This window comes from Stigmatopora nigra, chromosome 16, assembly GCF_051989575.1.
Source record: "Stigmatopora nigra isolate UIUO_SnigA chromosome 16, RoL_Snig_1.1, whole genome shotgun sequence".
Classification (NCBI taxonomy): Eukaryota; Metazoa; Chordata; class Actinopteri; order Syngnathiformes; family Syngnathidae; genus Stigmatopora; species Stigmatopora nigra.
Window position 1 is genome coordinate 4025838 of NC_135523.1, and position 17699 is coordinate 4043536.

Consider the following 17699-nt stretch of genomic DNA (forward strand, 5'->3'; position numbering starts at 1 on the left):
CATCTGGCCAAGCCACGCCTTCTTTTAGGCGCACCCAAATAAAGTTCGACCGTGACATCACGAAAAATGTTTTATAAATTTAAAATCTTCGTTTTGCCTGGCAAGAAATATGTTTCAAAGGTTTAAACACTTTCCCCTTATTGTTCATTATTATTATTTATTTGTGTATTTCATGGTGAAGCTTTAAATCTCATTATACTTGAATAATCACAATAAAAGCGTTTTATTTAATTTTTATGAACAGGAATCGGTTAGCAAAGTAGTTTTAAGTGCGTCAATGTGAATTATCATGCCTTTATTGTCATTACACATAATGATATTTAAATGTTCATCTTGAAGTAATCAAATAAGTCAATAAATAGGTAGGAAATAAATATGTAGTCCACTACACCCACGGGAAAAACATATTGATGCTTAACAAACCCATCTATAATTTTAAAATTCAACTTACTGCAACGATGTGTTATCCTTTGATAACAACCCTGCCACTTACCCACATAATCCCCATAATTTGAAGCCACAATGTAGGACATGCCCTGGCATGTCTTACAAACAAATTGGAAGTTGTTGTGAAGGTTTTATTTTAAAAATGTGGCACCCAAAAGCTATTGTTAATCTCCAGTTCAAACAATAAATAGACAAAATCACCACTACAAAGAAATACCTAAGTATACTTATGGAAAAATAGTACAACTAATTGTATTTGTTTGTTGTCTGCCTTGGGGCTTTCCAAATATTGATCTGCATTTCCAAATACATAAATGTGAGGAATAGCCTTTGAAGTGTTTGTACAGGAAAGGTGCCTTGAACAACAATAAAATAGTACGTACAGTAAGTTACCCAGGGGTGTCGTAGCAATGTAGAGATACAGTTCCCAATTAGAAACTAGTGAGTCATTCCTTCAAAAATAACAATGAGGTTCTTAAAATACAAATCCTAACTCATGATTACAAAGCTAAACATGCCTGTAAACAATGTTGGCAGGCTAACATTTTCTTTTAAAGTTGAGCAAAACCTCACAAGTAAAACTATTTTGGAAAGAATCCAATAGGCCACTTAAACAGTAATCACTTGAAAGCATGTTACATTTAAAATAGACAGCCGGCAGTAGAGTTATGTAGATGAAGAGAGGCGGTGGAGAGGGAATTGCAAGTGGTAAATAACAGCTGAATTTAAGTCAGTTTTGGCTTGGATTATATTTACATTGATAGATATGTAACCATAGTTCTTTGAAAAACTCTCCAGCACTAAAAAAGCTGTAAAAAATGTACATTACTTGACATTTTATTATGCTAGTGGTCATTGTGGTGTCCCATTATTTGGATGTCATCCTTCATGTGTTATTCAACCACAGATTCAACAAAGAGGGTAGCAGCAGTGATAATCAGGACATAGGAGATATAAACAGTCAGCTTGTTTTTGCCTGCAGATGTCGTGCAGTAACAAGATCCCTGGGCTCCTCTATTCCTCAGGGATAGAGAGAAGTGTATGATGGGGAGGAAAAATGGAGCTAACCTGGCATCTGGCATTGTATCAAAAAGTCATGTTGAATAAGAATGCAGTTATTAATGCAATCTGCTCATTTGGGTCACATGCGGCTTAATGCCATGTATCACATTATTGTTACTTGAAGCGTATTTTAATAAATATATATCTGCTAAATACATTGTACTTCAGTTATCAGTTATCTGCTCATCATATTCAGTTGGATGGATTTGGTTTTCCTTACTAAACACGTGCAGTTACTGCTATCTAGTGGTACAACTTCACAATGCAATTCTCCTTTCTACAGTATTTATTTGCTGAATAATATTTCCAAAAAACAAAAAAAATATATACATTGGACCTAATAACTTCAGTATATTGCAGTCAATCATATTGAGTTAGAATTTAATGACAGTAATCCATATATTAAAATGGATAGGACATAGGTAAATATTTAAAAAAAGCAATAGAGACAATACACATCGAATTTATAAATATGCATGATAAATAATTATCTAATTTTGGAGAAGTAGACTCCTGTATGTATAGAACAAAATAACCGCTAGACGGCAGTAGAGCCAAATATAACCGTAGAGGTAGTGTCTTTTGGTTTCGAATTCAAATATGGATGAAAACAGGCATCGGGAAGTGCAGATGCTACAAAACATGTGCCAGAACTAAACATCCGAATCTAATTCATGAATTCGGCCGAGGGTTTTGTTAACAACGATCGCCATACTGCTGATCTTGGTGAAATTGGATTGCTGAGAGGAGGATCACTGACATGTGGTGAGATCCATTAGTCAGGTACTATAAATGTCAGGTTGTACTACTATTAGCACATGTGAATAGTACAGCCAAGCACAGTGAATTCAAGTTCTATCCTCATTAAGATCGTAGGGGGTGCTGGATCCTATCCCACCTGACAGGGGATCAGCTGTATGCAGGGCACAAGGAGATGGACAACCACTCAAAATAATGCTCATCAACATCACTCAATTTTCTTCATCAATATTTTAATTCAGGGACAAATTACTTTTCTGTTGTTAAGACGGTAAAGAGGACAGGCAACTGATTTCAAAACATTGTTGCGTGAGTAAATTTTAACACATCCCTGGTATCTGTGATTAGAAATGACATTTGAAAATGAAAATATGATAGTACAATGTTTGAAATTATTACAAATCTGTCTGTTCTAGTGTCATGACCATCAAATCCATGGCAAATACAACAAGAATACTTATCATTCTGGTTTATGTTCACATTCCTTCATCCATTCATTCAATAATTTGGCAAAGCTTTCATACAATGCACAGTTTAAAATACTGATACACATAAAAAACAGCTTCAGATTTTGCCTAAAAACATCTTTTTTTGTAGGGTGTGATTTATATTTTCAATCTTTAATGAATACAAAAAAAATATAAAGAATGATTGAATAAAATAATGATTTATTTGACCATTTAATGCCCAAAGTGATAGCATTAGGTCAGGAACAGGTTTATTTTTTACCTTGCAACTGTATAGTCAGGTTACCATAGAAACACGAGGTATCCTGGATTGTTTGCGCAAAGGATCCGGTACCAAACTGTTTGCACTCAGACCCTTTTGCCTTTCCAGTAAAAAACATCCCTGCCAAGAGAGTAAGCAGACCATGCTGTGAAGCATTGGGTACACCACTGGCTGCACTGATTCGCCACATCCTGCATCCTGCATGCCTGCCACAGCTAAGCCTCAACCATGGAAATGTTTCATTGGAGTTGCAGCAGCAGTCAGCCCATCTCCTTTTTTTTTTTTTTTACAGGTAACGCAATGTGAAAAGAAAAGTTAATGACTAAAAACAATTAAGAGAATAAATGGTCAATACAAGGAGCACCCACTTAATTGTAGTTCAGCATTTGTGAATTAGCAAAAACCTGTCACATTTTGTGAGACACATTTTTTTTCCAAGATTCTTACATTTTGAATGGAAGACAGTGTCCTTCCTGGTCTTTTTTAATTGGGTAGATGTTTCATTACAATGGAAACATTTATACTTCTTCATAAGTGCCATTGTAAAAGAATGACTTGTTTGTCACACAATGACCTACGACCTCTGGTGTCCACCGTTGCACTTTGGGCTTTCCGTCCGAATCTGGTCGGACGATGACTGTGCTTCTAGATGTGATGGAAGGGTCTTCATCAAAGAAGTTAAATGGTCGGAGGAAAAAGCCAACTGCATTGCCAGGTGTTGCTGTGTTGGGGATGTCTTCGGAGTGAGGTACATGCAGGAAACCCACTGTCACCCAGGCAACCAGATCCTACTCAGAGAAGAATAAACATTACTCTCAGATTCGTCATCAGCCCACATACCCTGTTAAGTGCTTAAAAGAGCAACCAGATTTAAAAAAAAGTCAGAATTTGCATTAACTTTGTAAGAACAGATATTATTTATGAAGTGTTTTCAATGATTCCAACTAAGGGAAACTGTAAAAAAAATGTTTTTACCTGGTTTACAATATCCTCATCATTGCGAATGTAGTCTTCAAATGACACAACTGGTTTCCAGGGGTCATTCTGGTTATAAATACTGCTGCTTGTGGCCTCAATGTCTTTATGTCGAGTAACAGCCAGAGGATATCTGCATTGTAATTTTACATACAAGTGAAAAAATAATAATAACATTTCTCTTTTTTATTAGATGGAATTACCTGGACCAACTGATGCCATTTTCTTCATGCCAACCTCTTGGAAGCACACTGTCGCCATGTGAATTCAACTGAATACGGTAGCCCTTTTCATGTCCCCACTTGTTTTTCTTATTAGGGTTGTAGAAATGAACATAGCGGGGGAATTTTTTACCATAACGGAATGCAGCGGAACGCTCCGTCTTGCGTTCCGTCCAGTTCAGTTTCGATTGGACGATAAAATTCTTAGGGCTCCAGGGATTTGTAAAGTTAACATATTTCAAATCCAATGACTGAAAGCTGTTCTCTCGACCTGTGTCAAAGCAAAGAATTGTCAGTAGAAATACAAAGGTCGACTTTTATAATATGCATACATGATTTCATGAGTGATATATAAAATAATCTTTGGATTTAAATCTAGCAATGAATATACAAGTTGCCATTTCAGTCGTAAAATAAGTCAACAACTTGTCAAAAATGATATAAAAAGTTAACTTAGGTCTTTATATTTAGATCAATGACTAAATCAGTTAACATGAACAAAGAAAAAATATTAGTTTATCTTACCGGCAATATCCAGGTCAACTTTGTAATTGATAAGATGTGTGTGCAGGTTTCCCAGCACGTATTTGTACACCTTCCGGCCATACTTCAGTCCATCAGGTGTAAAGAAAGTGGCATGGATGTAACCTGTGGCGCTGACCTTCACCTCCATAACCCCATTTTGGTAAAAGATGAAATCCCAGATGTAATCATAGTTGTAGACAGTTGAAGTGGTCCGTAAAACCAGGACAGTGTTATCTACTCCTCCGTAGAAGTTATAGCTTCCCTTGTATGCATTGAAATGTCTTCTCAATGGCAAAGCTGTAGTCATCTCAAAGATGCAAAGTGCATTCTTGAAGCGCACTGGTTTGTCAGTGTCAAAGTAATGGTGAAGGTCAACAAAAGTAGCAATTTCTGGACAGTCGATTCCTGGAGCTAACTCAAATGATAAAGTACCCATTGCCCAACCAGCATCAATATACTTAGTTTGCATGCCAGCTGGAGTATCACCAGAATAGAAAGCAATAGCTTCCTGGAGGCTGATCTCATAAGCAATTCTTTCCCCGTTAAAACGGACATCAAATACCTGAAGTCCTGCTGATGAGCGCACCCTATAGGCAAACGACCATCCAGCATATTCAACAAAGTTGTGATCAATATGGTAGCGGTGCCCTTGAGGCTCCACTAGTTTTGCACCATGGATATTAGTAGGAGTATTGCTTTGACCTCGTGGAATGTAAGTGGAATAAGGATCATTGTCATCATGCCGAGGTAGACTAACCTTCTGGACAGCTCCTGATTCATACTTTTCTACTAACTCTTCTACACTGTCAAAGAACATACTGTTATACCACACCTTCTCAATTTCCCACTTATCTGGATCTAAATCTTTGTGGTTGAGTAGTATCTCAAACCCAATCGGGTGGATGTAATATCCTTCTACAAACTTGACCAACATTATCCAGCTTCTCCTTTCACCTGACGCGAGCCCTCGTGGAGCTATGTCAATAAAATACAAACAGCGGTCAGAGCAGTTAGTGAATGTGAATCCTCCTGTGGTTTCAAACAGAAGGTTGTGGGCTTTAGTTACTTTTTTGCCAATGCTCTTATTGAGGTGACTGTACTCCATCGAAGTCATTGGCCGGGACTCAAATGGGATAGGTCTATCTCCCTTGAATCTCTTGACTTCATGAGACTTTGGAGATGGTAAAGGTCCAACAATGAACTCAGTGATATTTGGCTTTGTTTGGTTTGCAAATTGGACGACCACACGGGCCTGCCGTGGTGGTTTGGCGTGACCACGGTCCAATGCTTTTAAGGCTTCATGTTTTTTTGGTACATGGAGCTCAATCATTAGGATGGTGTTTTTTTTTAGAGCTGCATTATTAGCACCGGTGAGTCCAAATTCTGTAATTCCGTGGAGGTAAGCCCGGACGGCTTTCATCTCACGAGGTGTCAGGTCGGCAAACATGGGAGCGCCATGATGAGCCCACTCTCGGGTTCTGGAAGCATCAGAAGCAGCCAGGCAGAGCAGATAAAGCAAATAGAGAAACCCCATTCCTAAAAGTCAATGAAAACAAAAATTAGTCAGTGGCTCTCAAGGAATAACATTTAAAAATAGGAATTAATTACAACTCTCTCTTTCAAAAAGGTTCCCGACCTCTGCACTAGATAGTATCAAAACAATATGTTTATAGTATAGCTTGGTGATATAACCAGCAAATGAACAAATGAAAGCCGGACAACAAATATGGTGGAATTAATTGTATTCATAAAAGTTAGGGAGTTGAAACCATCCTCTCGAATAATTAAATAGTAGAAAGGGATGGATAAAAACTGAGGGCATTTGGGATTGGGGAGTAAATGATAGGTTTCAATAGTGGCATCTTCTTTCTTTAGCCTGTTAAAGCAAGGCATAGGATGGTGGCAGCTGTGTTTGAGCCCTCATTCTGAGGCCAAAAGGTCAAACAGAAAAGATCGGCGAGTCCCTCTCCCTATGCCCATTGACAAGCTTTATTTAATAAACGTCCCGTTCATCCTTCCCAAAAGGCCCCTCTTTACAGGATTAAGCTTCGACAAACATGTCTTTATTCTACGACCGAAGCTCTGTTACCCCTGACCGTTACCTCCCACGTTCTATAACGTTTACTGGGAATAGCCCGTCAAAAAGCCGACGTCCAATTCCAGCACTAGCAGCTGGGACATATTGCTTTTACCCAATGGAAGGAGGTTCAGATGCTACTGTACATCATTTGAGTCGACCTCCACATTTAAAAACCATGGTTTGGTCCATTTTGCAGATAAAACATCATTTTACTGGAGACTGACAAATAAAGAAAAATAGTGCATAAAAACCATCTGAAAAATCTTGTTTAAATTGAGGATATTTATAAAAGGAAGAAACCCAAATTTTCTTTGAAGGTAAGAATTTTTTTCTCAATGTTATTTTTTTCTCAGCACATTAGAGTAAAAAATATGTTGTGTTGATATTTAATTAACTCCACTGGCCTATGTCAATTATGAATTGGGTTTTCAAAAGTATAAAATACTTCTATTTTGTCTTTTATTTGGTTAGTCATCTGTTTTAAATCTGTTTTTTTCCCTCTTCATTCAGAGTAATTTGAGCATGTATTTCTGGAAAGTAGAGGCACTGCTGGTGACCCTACTTGGCCTGCAGACAGTCGTGGGCAAAGGGTACGCATATAGATAATTGTGATGATAAGAACACATGGCAGAGGCAATTAAGCAGTCCATTGAAATATATATATTCATATATATATATTTTTTTCTAATGTATGATCTCCTGTAACTATGTTCAGATTTTGTAGTGGCCAACTTTGCTGAATAAAAAAAAATCCCAAAAATGTTTAAAACAAAATAATAGAACAAAAGAATTGTATTGGCTGCAAAAGTTAAAAACAACTGAACAGTATATATTTTTTATTAGCAAGTGACGTAATATGAAATACCACAAATAACCCCATTTTAAGAATACTCACTATTTAATATTTTAATTTGTGTACTGTGAAGGTGCCTTAAGGTATTATATTATGTGTATTTTTCCATAGACATTGGTGTGAACGCCTCATACAGCAGAAAGTGGATCGGGTTCTGACACCACGTCTGCAGCTTGAGGTGAGCTGCTCTGACGTGTACCAGTATAACACCCAAGGCTGGAGACTGGACGTAGAGTCAATGAGGGCTAAGCACGGCGGAGATGATGGCATTGCGCTGTACTACAAACAGCAAGGTCTCCAGGCATCCTGCAAATTGTACAAGTGAGTCACTCTGTTGTTCAGCAGTGGGCGCTATGTATAATATATTTCTATAACATATTTCATTTGTTTGGTGGACATAGAGGCAGGTGCATTTCATTGGGGGCGTTTTGCAACATTCTGGGTGTGATATGTTGTCAACCAATGACAGTGGCTTCTAGCATCCCCTTCTAATGTGGCGCAGTAACATTTCACATTGTCACGGGTCTGCCCAACATGACAACATCACCTTAATTTAATGCGCCAGTGCTCAACTGGTGACTTACAAATGTTGGTGGACCTTATGTAAAGTATCTGTCCTTAAGCCCTGTACTTAATTAACACTGTTTTGAGAACATTTGTATTTGTTTTGGTTAAGTCAGGGGTAATCAAATTGAGATAAATTAAATAAATTCACCTCATTTTTATTTATATCAATTCACCATAGTACAATGCATTTTTTAAACCATCACATTATCTCTAAGTATTCATATGAATTACATTTAACATATAACAATGTACTAATGGGACATTCCCCTTGTTCCCATACATGGATCGAAAAATATAACAATGTACAACATGATTAATCACACGACTTCTTAATCATCTTTTAGAAGATTTAGGTTATTTAGGATTATACATTGTTGTCTTTGTATATAAAATGTTGTAGCATAGTTCTTAGTCAGACTTGTAGTACATCGCACAATATAATATAAACTCACACAACAAAATAATATTTTAAAAAATTATCATACCGACCAAATTGCATATAATCCACGAACATTTTGTTTCCATCAAATCATTTGGGAAAATACTATGGTTAAGATGCTGCGCCACACACAAAAACACAAAAGCACGCAGGCTCAAAAGCACATTTTGCACAGCCAAAAATTGAAACAATTTTCATTCTGCCCCAATATTCTTCCTTCCAACATGACTGCGGCACAACAACAATCTCCTGAGGTGTTTCCAGATTTCTTTCATCTTCAACCCATACATGATTGGATTAAAAAGAGGATTGTACACCAGCACTTGCATATTTATTATCAGTGAAACCTTTTTTGAAATCACTGTATCCAGTAACCCAATAAGGATGTCTAAGGAATTCAAACTAATGGTCATGATTAAAACCATTACGTGGGGTAGACACGTAGAGATTGCTTTGTTCCGCACTTCCCCGTGGCTATTATAGATGTTTATGAATATCTTCATGTAGGTGAGGAAGATCAAGAACATAGGGATAGCAGCAGTATTTACCAAAGTAAATAAAGTCCACATACTCAAATAGCTTGGTGTTGTACAATGAATCTGAATCATTGTTGCATTGCAAAAAAACCCCACCAACATAAGATTACATACTTTTTGTCTGGACTGCATAACAATTGTAACTGTCATCTGAAAGATGGGCACAAACCAGGCCAAAGTCAAGAAAATTCTGACAGTGACTTTGCTCATGGCAGTTGAATATTGCAGGGGCCGGCAGATTGACACATATCTGTCATAAGCCATGGCAAGCAACAAAAATAAGTCAGAAGAAGCTAAACAATAGAAAAAAAAACTCTGGACCAAACATCCCTGGTAAGAAATGACCTGCTCATTAGACAACACATCCACCAAAAGTTTCGGGTAGATGACAGTGCTGAACAAAAGCGAGTTAATGGATAGAGCTGCAATGAATATGTACATAGGCTCATGAAGGTTCCTGTGAGTCCAGATAAGAACAATAATTATGCCATTAGAGCAGAGCATGAAAACATACAGTGGAAACAACAACATAAAATACACATATCCGTACTTTTCAACTTCTACAAAGCCACCAAAACTTAGCACCACTGTTCCATTCCACTCCATGACAAACACTAGGGGTAAAATATCATTGTGTTAAATCAATCGCAAAGCTCCAGTGCACGACTGCCTCAATGCTGTTGAAGTAATCATGAGCAGCCGATATGCCGAAAGAAGTAAGAATACATTCACCTGATGATCAGCATCATAAAAGCCTGATATTGGTTATCTTGTTGGGTAGGCGTTTTACTCCCTCCCTCTCTTGCTTTCAAAACCTCAAGAGGTCGAGAGGGAGGGTAGAATTATATTGTATTGTTTTTGTTTGTAAAAATCTTCAGCTACAAAGTTGATCGCTCTGAGCACATCTAATAATAAAAGTTAAGTGAACTCATGAAGTATGGCAATTAACTGAAATCCATGCAGGAATGAATCCTGGAGCCCAAACAGGGATCTTTGATCTCAGAAATGACTCAGGTTGAATGTGGTTTGCAGCTTACTGGACTGAATACATTAAACTGTATTCATCATATTAAACAGTATTTTCTGTGTTGTTCCCAAATCTATTCTTTGGCGCAAGACTGGCAATAGCGAGAGTAGCACGGTTTGTTGTTCTGGTGTGTTCTGTACTGTGTTACTTGTGAAATTTAAGAGAACCAGAGTCAAAATTTGGTGTTGTTCTTTCAGGCACTATAATGCAATATCTCATCTTTAGGCCCGCCTCAGTCTGAATAGGTTCTTGTAGTGTATGGCACCCTATATTTTCTAGATAATCTTATGAAAAGAGGTTGAGATACCTGGTATGACAATCTGGAACAATGCTCTTGTAGTCTCCTCATCTATTATAGTTTAATGCCCAAAAAAGCATGTAGCTCAGGGTTAGGAAACCTGTGACTTGTGATTCATAAATATGGTGATTTTTAAGGGTACTTATGATTCTTTGCTAACCTTACCCATTACCTTAGTGGGCACACCTCTGCGGTGTCGCATTAATCTTTTTTTTTTATTTTTTTTATAATTAGACTCATGTGCATTCATGCAGGCAGGTGCATGTTATTGGGGACGTTTTGCTCCATTCTGGGTGTGATGTGTTGTCAACCAATGAAAGTGGCCTCTAGCATCCCCTTCTAATGTGGTGCAGTCACATTTCACATTGTCACGGGTCTGGCCAGCATGGCAACATCACCTTAATTTAATGTGCCAGTGCTCAGCTGGTGACTTACAAATGTCAGTGAACCTTATGTACAGTATATGTCCTTAAGCCCTGTACTTAACACTGTTTTGAGAATGTTTCAATTAGTTTTGGTTAGGTCAGGGGTAATCAAATTAAGATAAATTAAATACATTCACCTTGTTTTTATTTAAATCAATTCACCATAGTACAATGCATTTTTTAAACCTTCCCATTAACTCTTAGTATTCATATGAATTAAATTTAACGTATAACAATGTACTAATGGGACATTCCCCTTGTTCCCATACATGAATTGAAAAATATAACAATGTACAACATGATTAATTGGGAGTTATATATAATGACACTTGGTATAAGAGTTTTTGCAATATGTCTTTTTTTAAATTTAAGGCTTGTACAATATAAAAGAAGGTGACTACAAAATTGATACTCAACATTTACTTTTCAAATATCAATGGACAACAATTATAGGACCTGTGTTGACATCAATCATTGACATCCATACATGTGAAGTCATCATAAAAAGTCAAAAGCACACACAAAGAACATTCTCATCCAAGACAACTTCTTAATCAACTTATATAAGATTTAGGCTATTTGAGATTATACTTTGTTGTTTGTATATAGAATGTTGTAGCATAGTTCTTAGTCGGACTTATAGTACATCGCACAATATAATATAAGCTCACACAACAAAATAATATTTAAAAAAAATATCATACCGACCAAATTGCATATAATCCAAGAACATTTTGTTTCCATCAAATCATTTGAAAAAATACTATGGTTAAGATGCTGCGCCACACACAAAAACACAAAGGCACGCAGGCTGAAAAGCACATTTTGCACAGCCCAAAAACTTGAAACAATCTTCATACTGCCCCAATATTCTTCCTTTCAACATGACTGCGGCACGACAACAATCTCCTAAGGTGTTTCCATATTTCTTTCATCTTCAACCCATACATGATTGGATTAATAAGAGGATTGTACACCAGCACTTGCACATTTATTATCAGTGAAACCTTTTTTGAAATCACCGTATTCTGTAGCCCAATAACTATGTCTGTAGCAATCGAAATAATGCTCATGATTAAAACCATTACGTGGGGTAGACACGTAGATATTGCTTTGTTCCGCACTTCCCCGTGGCTATGATAGATGTTCACGAATATCTTCATGTATGTGAGGACGATCAAGAACATAGGGATAACAGCATTATTTGCTAGAACAATTAAAACAAACACCCTCAGATAGATTGGTGTTGTACAGTGAATCTGAGTCACTCCTGCATTGCAAAAAAACCCCGACAACGTACGATTACAGACTTTTTGTCTGGACTGCAAAACCGTTATAAGTGTTAGCTGAAAGACAGGCACAAACCAGGCCAAAGTCAAGAAAATTCTGACAGTCACTTTGCTCATGGCAGTTGAATATTGCAGGGGCCGGCAGATTGACACATATCTGTCATAAGCCATGGCTAGCAACAAAAATAAGTCAGAAGAAGCTAAACAATAGAAAAAAAGACTCTGAACCAAACATCCCTGGTATGAAATGACCTGCTCATTAGACAACGCATCCACGAAAAGTTTCGGGTAGATAACAGTGCTGAACAAAAGCGAGTTAATGGATAGAGCTGCAATGAAAATGTACATGGGCTCATGAAGGTTCCTGTGAGTCCAGATGACAAAAATAATTATGCAATTACACCATAGAATGAAAACATACAGTGGAAACAACAACAAAAAATACACATATCCGTACTTTTCAACTTCGACAAAGCCACCAAAACTTAGCATGACAGTTCCATTCCATTCCATGATAAACACAAATATCATTGTGTTAAATCAATCACGAAGCTCCAGTCCACGACGGCCTCGATGCTGATGAAGTGCTCATGAGCAGCCGATACGCCGAAATAAATAAGAATACATTCACGCGATGATCGGCATGATAAAAGCCTGATATTGGTCATCTTGTTGGGTAGGCGTTTTACTCCCTCCCTCTATTGCTTTCAAAACCTCAAGAGGTCGAGAGGGAGGGTAGAATTATATTGTATTGTTTTTGTTTGTAAAAATTTTCAGCTACATTGTTGAACGCTCTGAGCATTCTCCAAATCAAGTCGCAAATCCATATGAATTAAAATATTGTCCAGTGTCTGTCTTTGCTTAGAAGTTCTGCTTTAGTGGTCGTGGCAAAGTACATAACATTCTTAGCACGCTACAACTGCCAATTTTATATTACTACTTTCTGCTTCTATGCTATCATATATTGCATAAAGCCCAATTAGTAAAAAAAACATATCAGCATTACTTCTTCATTTAGTGTATCTAATTCATTTGTACACATAACCCGATAACATTATACATATCCACAAGCCTATTCTGAATCACACATTAAGCCATCTTCAAACATACTGACTTTTGTTCATTTCAACATCTTTGCAACACAGAAACAACCCCTTGATGTGTTTCCAGATTTCTTTCATCTTCCAGCCGTATATAATTGGATTGAACAGAGGGCTATACACCAGCATTTGTAGACTCATGATCAGATTAATACTTTTTGGAAGTATCGAATCCAGATGCCCAATGGTGAAGTCAAATGATATCAAACTTAACAAGGTAAATAAAACTATTAAGTGCGGTGAACATGTTTCAATGGCCTTTTTACGGACCTCTCCGTGGCTCTGATAAATGGTCACAAATATCTTTATGTACGTAATCAGGACCAACAGCAAAGGCAAGATAGAACTGGTTATTAAATTAAACAAACTCCAGGCAGTGAGATACATTGGTGCTCTGCAGTGAATCTTAACCATTTTAACGTTGCAATAAAATCCCTCCAAAGTAGAGTTACAGATTCCTTGTTTGGACTGTAGAATCATTGTCACCGCCATCTGAAAGGCTGGCACAAACCAGGCCAAACTCAAAATAATGCTGACATTAGTCGTATTCATGGTAGATGAATATTGCAGGGGCCTGCAGATGGACAGATATCGGTCAAAAGCCATGACTAATAACAAGATTAAATCTGAGTTTGTTAAAGTGTAAAAGAAAAAAGCCTGGACCAAACATCTCTCGTAAGAAATGGTCTGCTCGTTAGACAAGACATCTACGAAAAGTTTGGGGTAGATCACACAGGTAAACAAAATGGAGTTGAGGGATAAAACTGCAATGAAAATGTACATAGGCTCATGTAGATTCTTGTGAGTCCAGATGACAAAAATAATAATGCCATTACAGCAGAGAATGAAAACATAAAGTGAAAACAAGAAGATAAAATACACATATCCATACTTCTCAACCCCTACATAACCACCAAGATTTAGCATTATTGTTATGTTCTGTTCCATAATGACAACCACACGGATAAAAGATAATATGCGTTAAATCGATCACGGAGCTCTTGGTCCAAGCGACGTTCTTGATCCTGATGAAGTGCTTGTGAGCAGTTGATACACCAGTTTTTCACCTTCCCTCCCTTCTCTCTATCCCTCCCTCCCTCACTCCATTCCTCACTCCAAAGCATGAAACTATCGAAAAACATGACTAGTGTAAGCATGACTGAGCTGGCTCGCCAAAATGTATGGAGAAGCAGGAAGTTTGCCTCAAAAACCGCTGTGGTATACGTTAAATTTAGTGTAACATTCAGATTAAAACTTTTTTAAGATCGTATCTCAAGGTATGAATGTAATCACAAAAATGCACAGGCTTAAAAAGGACACAGCCCACAGAAACCAACACAGTACTGCATAACCTGACATGTATACAGCCATCTTCATTAAACCTGATTTTTGACCATGGCAACATATTTGCAACACAGAAAAAACCTGTTGATGTGAGTCCAGATTTATTTCATCTTCAGGCCATATATTTTTGGATTCCCCCATGTTTTGTAGTAGTAGGGGATTTTCCCCATATGTTTAGTTCATCATCTAACATACTACAATGAGTTACTGGACTGAATGCAATAGCGAGAGTAGCACGATTTGTTGTTCTGGTGTGTTCTGTACTGTGTATAATGCAGAGCATGTGGCCTTCTTCTCTTTTGGAATAACTATCTCATCTTTAGGCCTGTCTCAGTCAGAATAGATTCTTGTCGTGTGGCACCCTTGATTTTCTAGATAATCTGATGAAAACTGTTATGACAATCTGAAACAATGCTCATGTAGTCTCCTAAAATTTTAAAATTCAATGCCCATAAAAACTTGTAGCACAGGGTTAGGAAACCTGTAACTTGTGATTCATATATGGCGATTTTTAAGGGTACTTATGGTTCTTTGCTAACCTTACCCGTTACCTTAGTTGGCACACCTCTGTGGTTAATCTAATTTTAATTTTCTTTATGATTAGACTCCCTTGTGCATTCATAGTCTCATTGATTGATTGGCAACAGCGTGACTATGTTGTCAAAAGAATTGAGACTTTTTGTACTCATATAATATCTAAAGTGGTGTCTGACTGTTTTCTGATTTAGTATAACTATTAATGATTCCATTGATTAATGAACATGTTGACATTTTTTTTAACCCCGATCTACAAAAAAACAAAAAACAAAAGTTCAGCCTTTGGGAATAACTAATGATGACCCATGACCACAGTTGTTGTCTTGTTTGTCGGAATAATTTGTCCCAATAGAGAATATTACTGTGACCATCGGCTCATTAATAACTGCCCTCTGAGGTCGACCTTGTTTTCACAACATCCTTACATCACTTACTTGTCCTTTAGCCCGTTGCATCAGTGTCACCACCCTACGGGATCAATCAAGTAGCCAAACTAGGAAAACATCAGTGATACCACTGGGATTAACCTTCATTCTTCCCTTAGGCCCAGTTTGTTATCCATCTAGCCCTTTGGAAAATCAAATTTCATCATCATCTCCCATTTTTTCTTCTCATCCTCAGAACTATTGCCTTATTTATTTTATCTTACATTTCTAACACCAACCTACACAAGGGACTATAAAAATATCTCCAATACTGACATCTAAGAAGAACATTAACTAAACTGTGTCACCAATGATTAACTTTCTGTGCTAGTTTTTAAGGCCCCTTTACAACTGGCGGTATGCTACAATAGTAGGTTATCAGTAACCGAATACATGTCTGCACGTTTTCTAAGGACACAGACAAGCTTCGTTTCGTCTTTACGCCACTTTCCGCAATGTTCGTTTGGTATTCTAAAACATCCCAAAGATGGGAATGAGTGTCAATAATTATTGGATAAACTATATTATGTCCCACTTATTCGTATTGACCTCTCATTTATGTTCACAACTTATGTTGTTGACTACATATTTTTTTATTACGTTTTTATTCAATATTTATTTAGTATTTGTTATCATTTATTTGTGCACTTCATGGTGATGCTTTAAATCTCATTGTGACAATAGAAAATTAAGATACATTGATAGGAACGGGGGCTTTTCGTTTATAGTGAATATTTGCATGAACACTATGAACCTATGAATTAAAATAAATATCATTATCCTTGTATGATTGCTTGACGCAGTGATGCGTGCGCATGAAAACTACATGGTGCGCGTTGGTTGTGACGCGTGTCAGACCCCCGTAGGGATGTGCTGTCCTTCAATGCGTATATAATTCCATTGAGGTTTTTGCATATGCATAATATGCACACAGTGTGTTTGCATGCAATACATTCACAAATCATTCTAATATTCAATATCACGGGGAGGTAAAGTCGATTCACATTTTCCTGCAATATCCGTGCTGCATCATATTGTGATTATAAAGTTCAAATGATCGATCTGCTAGCGAAATATATATGCACATTGTTGACACTTTTTTCAATAGGATGTACTTGCCAATGTCGACTTCGTAGGTCGGGTCGAGTAATCCCGGTCCGAATTTGGATGAAGCGTGTATGAAGGGTTTTATGATTTTGTTCAGATGACGTCACGGTGACGCAAAACGTCTGGTTTCCGCGAAATTAAACATTCTGTCAAATTTGTCCTTTATTAACAATCCGTGTATTCAAATTTTCATTGTTCATTGTTAAAATGAACCCGTGCCTCATTATTTATTTATTTTTTATCGCTATTTTGACAGAGATTTGACCTATATAGGTTATAACAATGAATGAATGTTACCTTATAGAAAATTGCATTCTTGTGGGCAGTATTCTTTATTTGGATGGTGCAATTTTTTTCTTTTATTTTATACATATTCATAATATTTTTTTCACTAAATGTAACAATGTCCTCCCTTTTTTATGTTGCTCAAATTGCCACCCGAGTTTCAACTGTTGGGAGACACAATTGAAAACATATTCACAAAGTGCAAAATGCAAGCGTGTCTCCAACTTTTGTTAAAGAAAGTATAAAACAAAATGTACAAGTCTATCAGTACTTTTACTGCACCTTACAATTAAACAACACCTAACTTTTATGTCCACCTCAGATTGCCAGTAATTGAAACCCAAATGTTGAACAAAACAGTAAGCACATGCTGTGAAGGTTGGACTGGACCACAATGCTTGGATGGTAACGTTACCTATACATAAAACTTAATGGATGTTTTACCCATATCCAAGCTAATTACATATGTTTGTTTACTCATTATTAGGTGTAGGAGTGCATGGTCAATGTTACTCAACATGGAGTTGTGTGGACTTCCCTGGAGTTCACAATGCATCATTAATGGCGATGGAGCAGTGCTGTAGCAGCCACTGGGGATTAAGCTGGAAAAATGCCTCGGATCAGACTTGCTTGTCCTGCACCTATACTCTATTGCCAGGTCCAAAAATA

The 17699-nt window shown here is 37.2% G+C and overlaps 5 protein-coding genes across 5 annotated transcripts in view; 1 reads left to right on the forward strand and 4 right to left on the reverse strand.

The window, feature by feature from the left end:
- Positions 1–2480: 2480 nt before the first annotated feature.
- Positions 2481–16869, reverse strand: aoc1 (amine oxidase copper containing 1). Its single transcript, XM_077736060.1, has 5 exons — positions 16758–16869; positions 4719–6254; positions 4176–4464; positions 3973–4105; positions 2481–3785 (listed from the first exon to the last, which is right to left on the reverse strand). The coding sequence occupies exons 2-5, from the start codon at positions 6250–6252 to the stop codon at positions 3516–3518; spliced, it is 2226 nt and encodes a 741-aa protein (XP_077592186.1). The 5' UTR covers positions 6253–6254; positions 16758–16869; the 3' UTR covers positions 2481–3515.
- Positions 7321–17699, forward strand: part of sspo (SCO-spondin) — a 49752-nt gene continuing 39373 nt past the window's right edge. The window contains exons 1-4 of the mRNA XM_077736064.1: positions 7321–7388; positions 7763–7972; positions 17353–17435; positions 17518–17688. Of these exons, the coding sequence (XP_077592190.1) occupies positions 7321–7388; positions 7763–7972; positions 17353–17435; positions 17518–17688 (532 nt within the window). The remainder of the gene's footprint in view (positions 7389–7762; positions 7973–17352; positions 17436–17517; positions 17689–17699) is intronic.
- LOC144209632 (olfactory receptor 10J4-like) lies at positions 7688–10058 on the reverse strand. The gene has a single exon (XM_077736062.1). The coding sequence runs from the start codon at positions 9797–9799 to the stop codon at positions 8852–8854; it is 948 nt and encodes a 315-aa protein (XP_077592188.1). The 5' UTR covers positions 9800–10058; the 3' UTR covers positions 7688–8851.
- Positions 10056–12763, reverse strand: LOC144209631 (olfactory receptor-like protein DTMT). Its single transcript, XM_077736061.1, has one exon. It carries the CDS (start codon positions 12761–12763, stop codon positions 11798–11800), a length of 966 nt encoding a protein of 321 aa, XP_077592187.1. The 3' UTR covers positions 10056–11797.
- On the reverse strand, positions 13321–14348 carry LOC144209633 (olfactory receptor 11A1-like). The gene has a single exon (XM_077736063.1). The coding sequence runs from the start codon at positions 14278–14280 to the stop codon at positions 13333–13335; it is 948 nt and encodes a 315-aa protein (XP_077592189.1). The 5' UTR covers positions 14281–14348; the 3' UTR covers positions 13321–13332.

Excerpts from the sequence above, each read along its gene's own strand:
- LOC144209632 (XM_077736062.1), bottom strand. The coding sequence starts at position 9,799 with ATGGAGTGGAATGGAACAGTGGTGCTAAGTTTTGGTGGCTTTGTAGAA.
- LOC144209631 (XM_077736061.1), bottom strand. The coding sequence starts at position 12,763 with ATGATATTTGTGTTTATCATGGAATGGAATGGAACTGTCATGCTAAGT.
- LOC144209633 (XM_077736063.1), bottom strand. The coding sequence starts at position 14,280 with ATGGAACAGAACATAACAATAATGCTAAATCTTGGTGGTTATGTAGGG.
- aoc1 (XM_077736060.1), bottom strand. The coding sequence starts at position 6,252 with ATGGGGTTTCTCTATTTGCTTTATCTGCTCTGCCTGGCTGCTTCTGAT. Across the intron at positions 4,465-4,718 it reads AGTTGACCTGGATATTGCCG|GTCGAGAGAACAGCTTTCAG; the intron begins GTAAGATAAACT and ends GCTTTGACACAG. Across the intron at positions 4,106-4,175 it reads AATGGCATCAGTTGGTCCAG|ATATCCTCTGGCTGTTACTC; the intron begins GTAATTCCATCT and ends ATTACAATGCAG.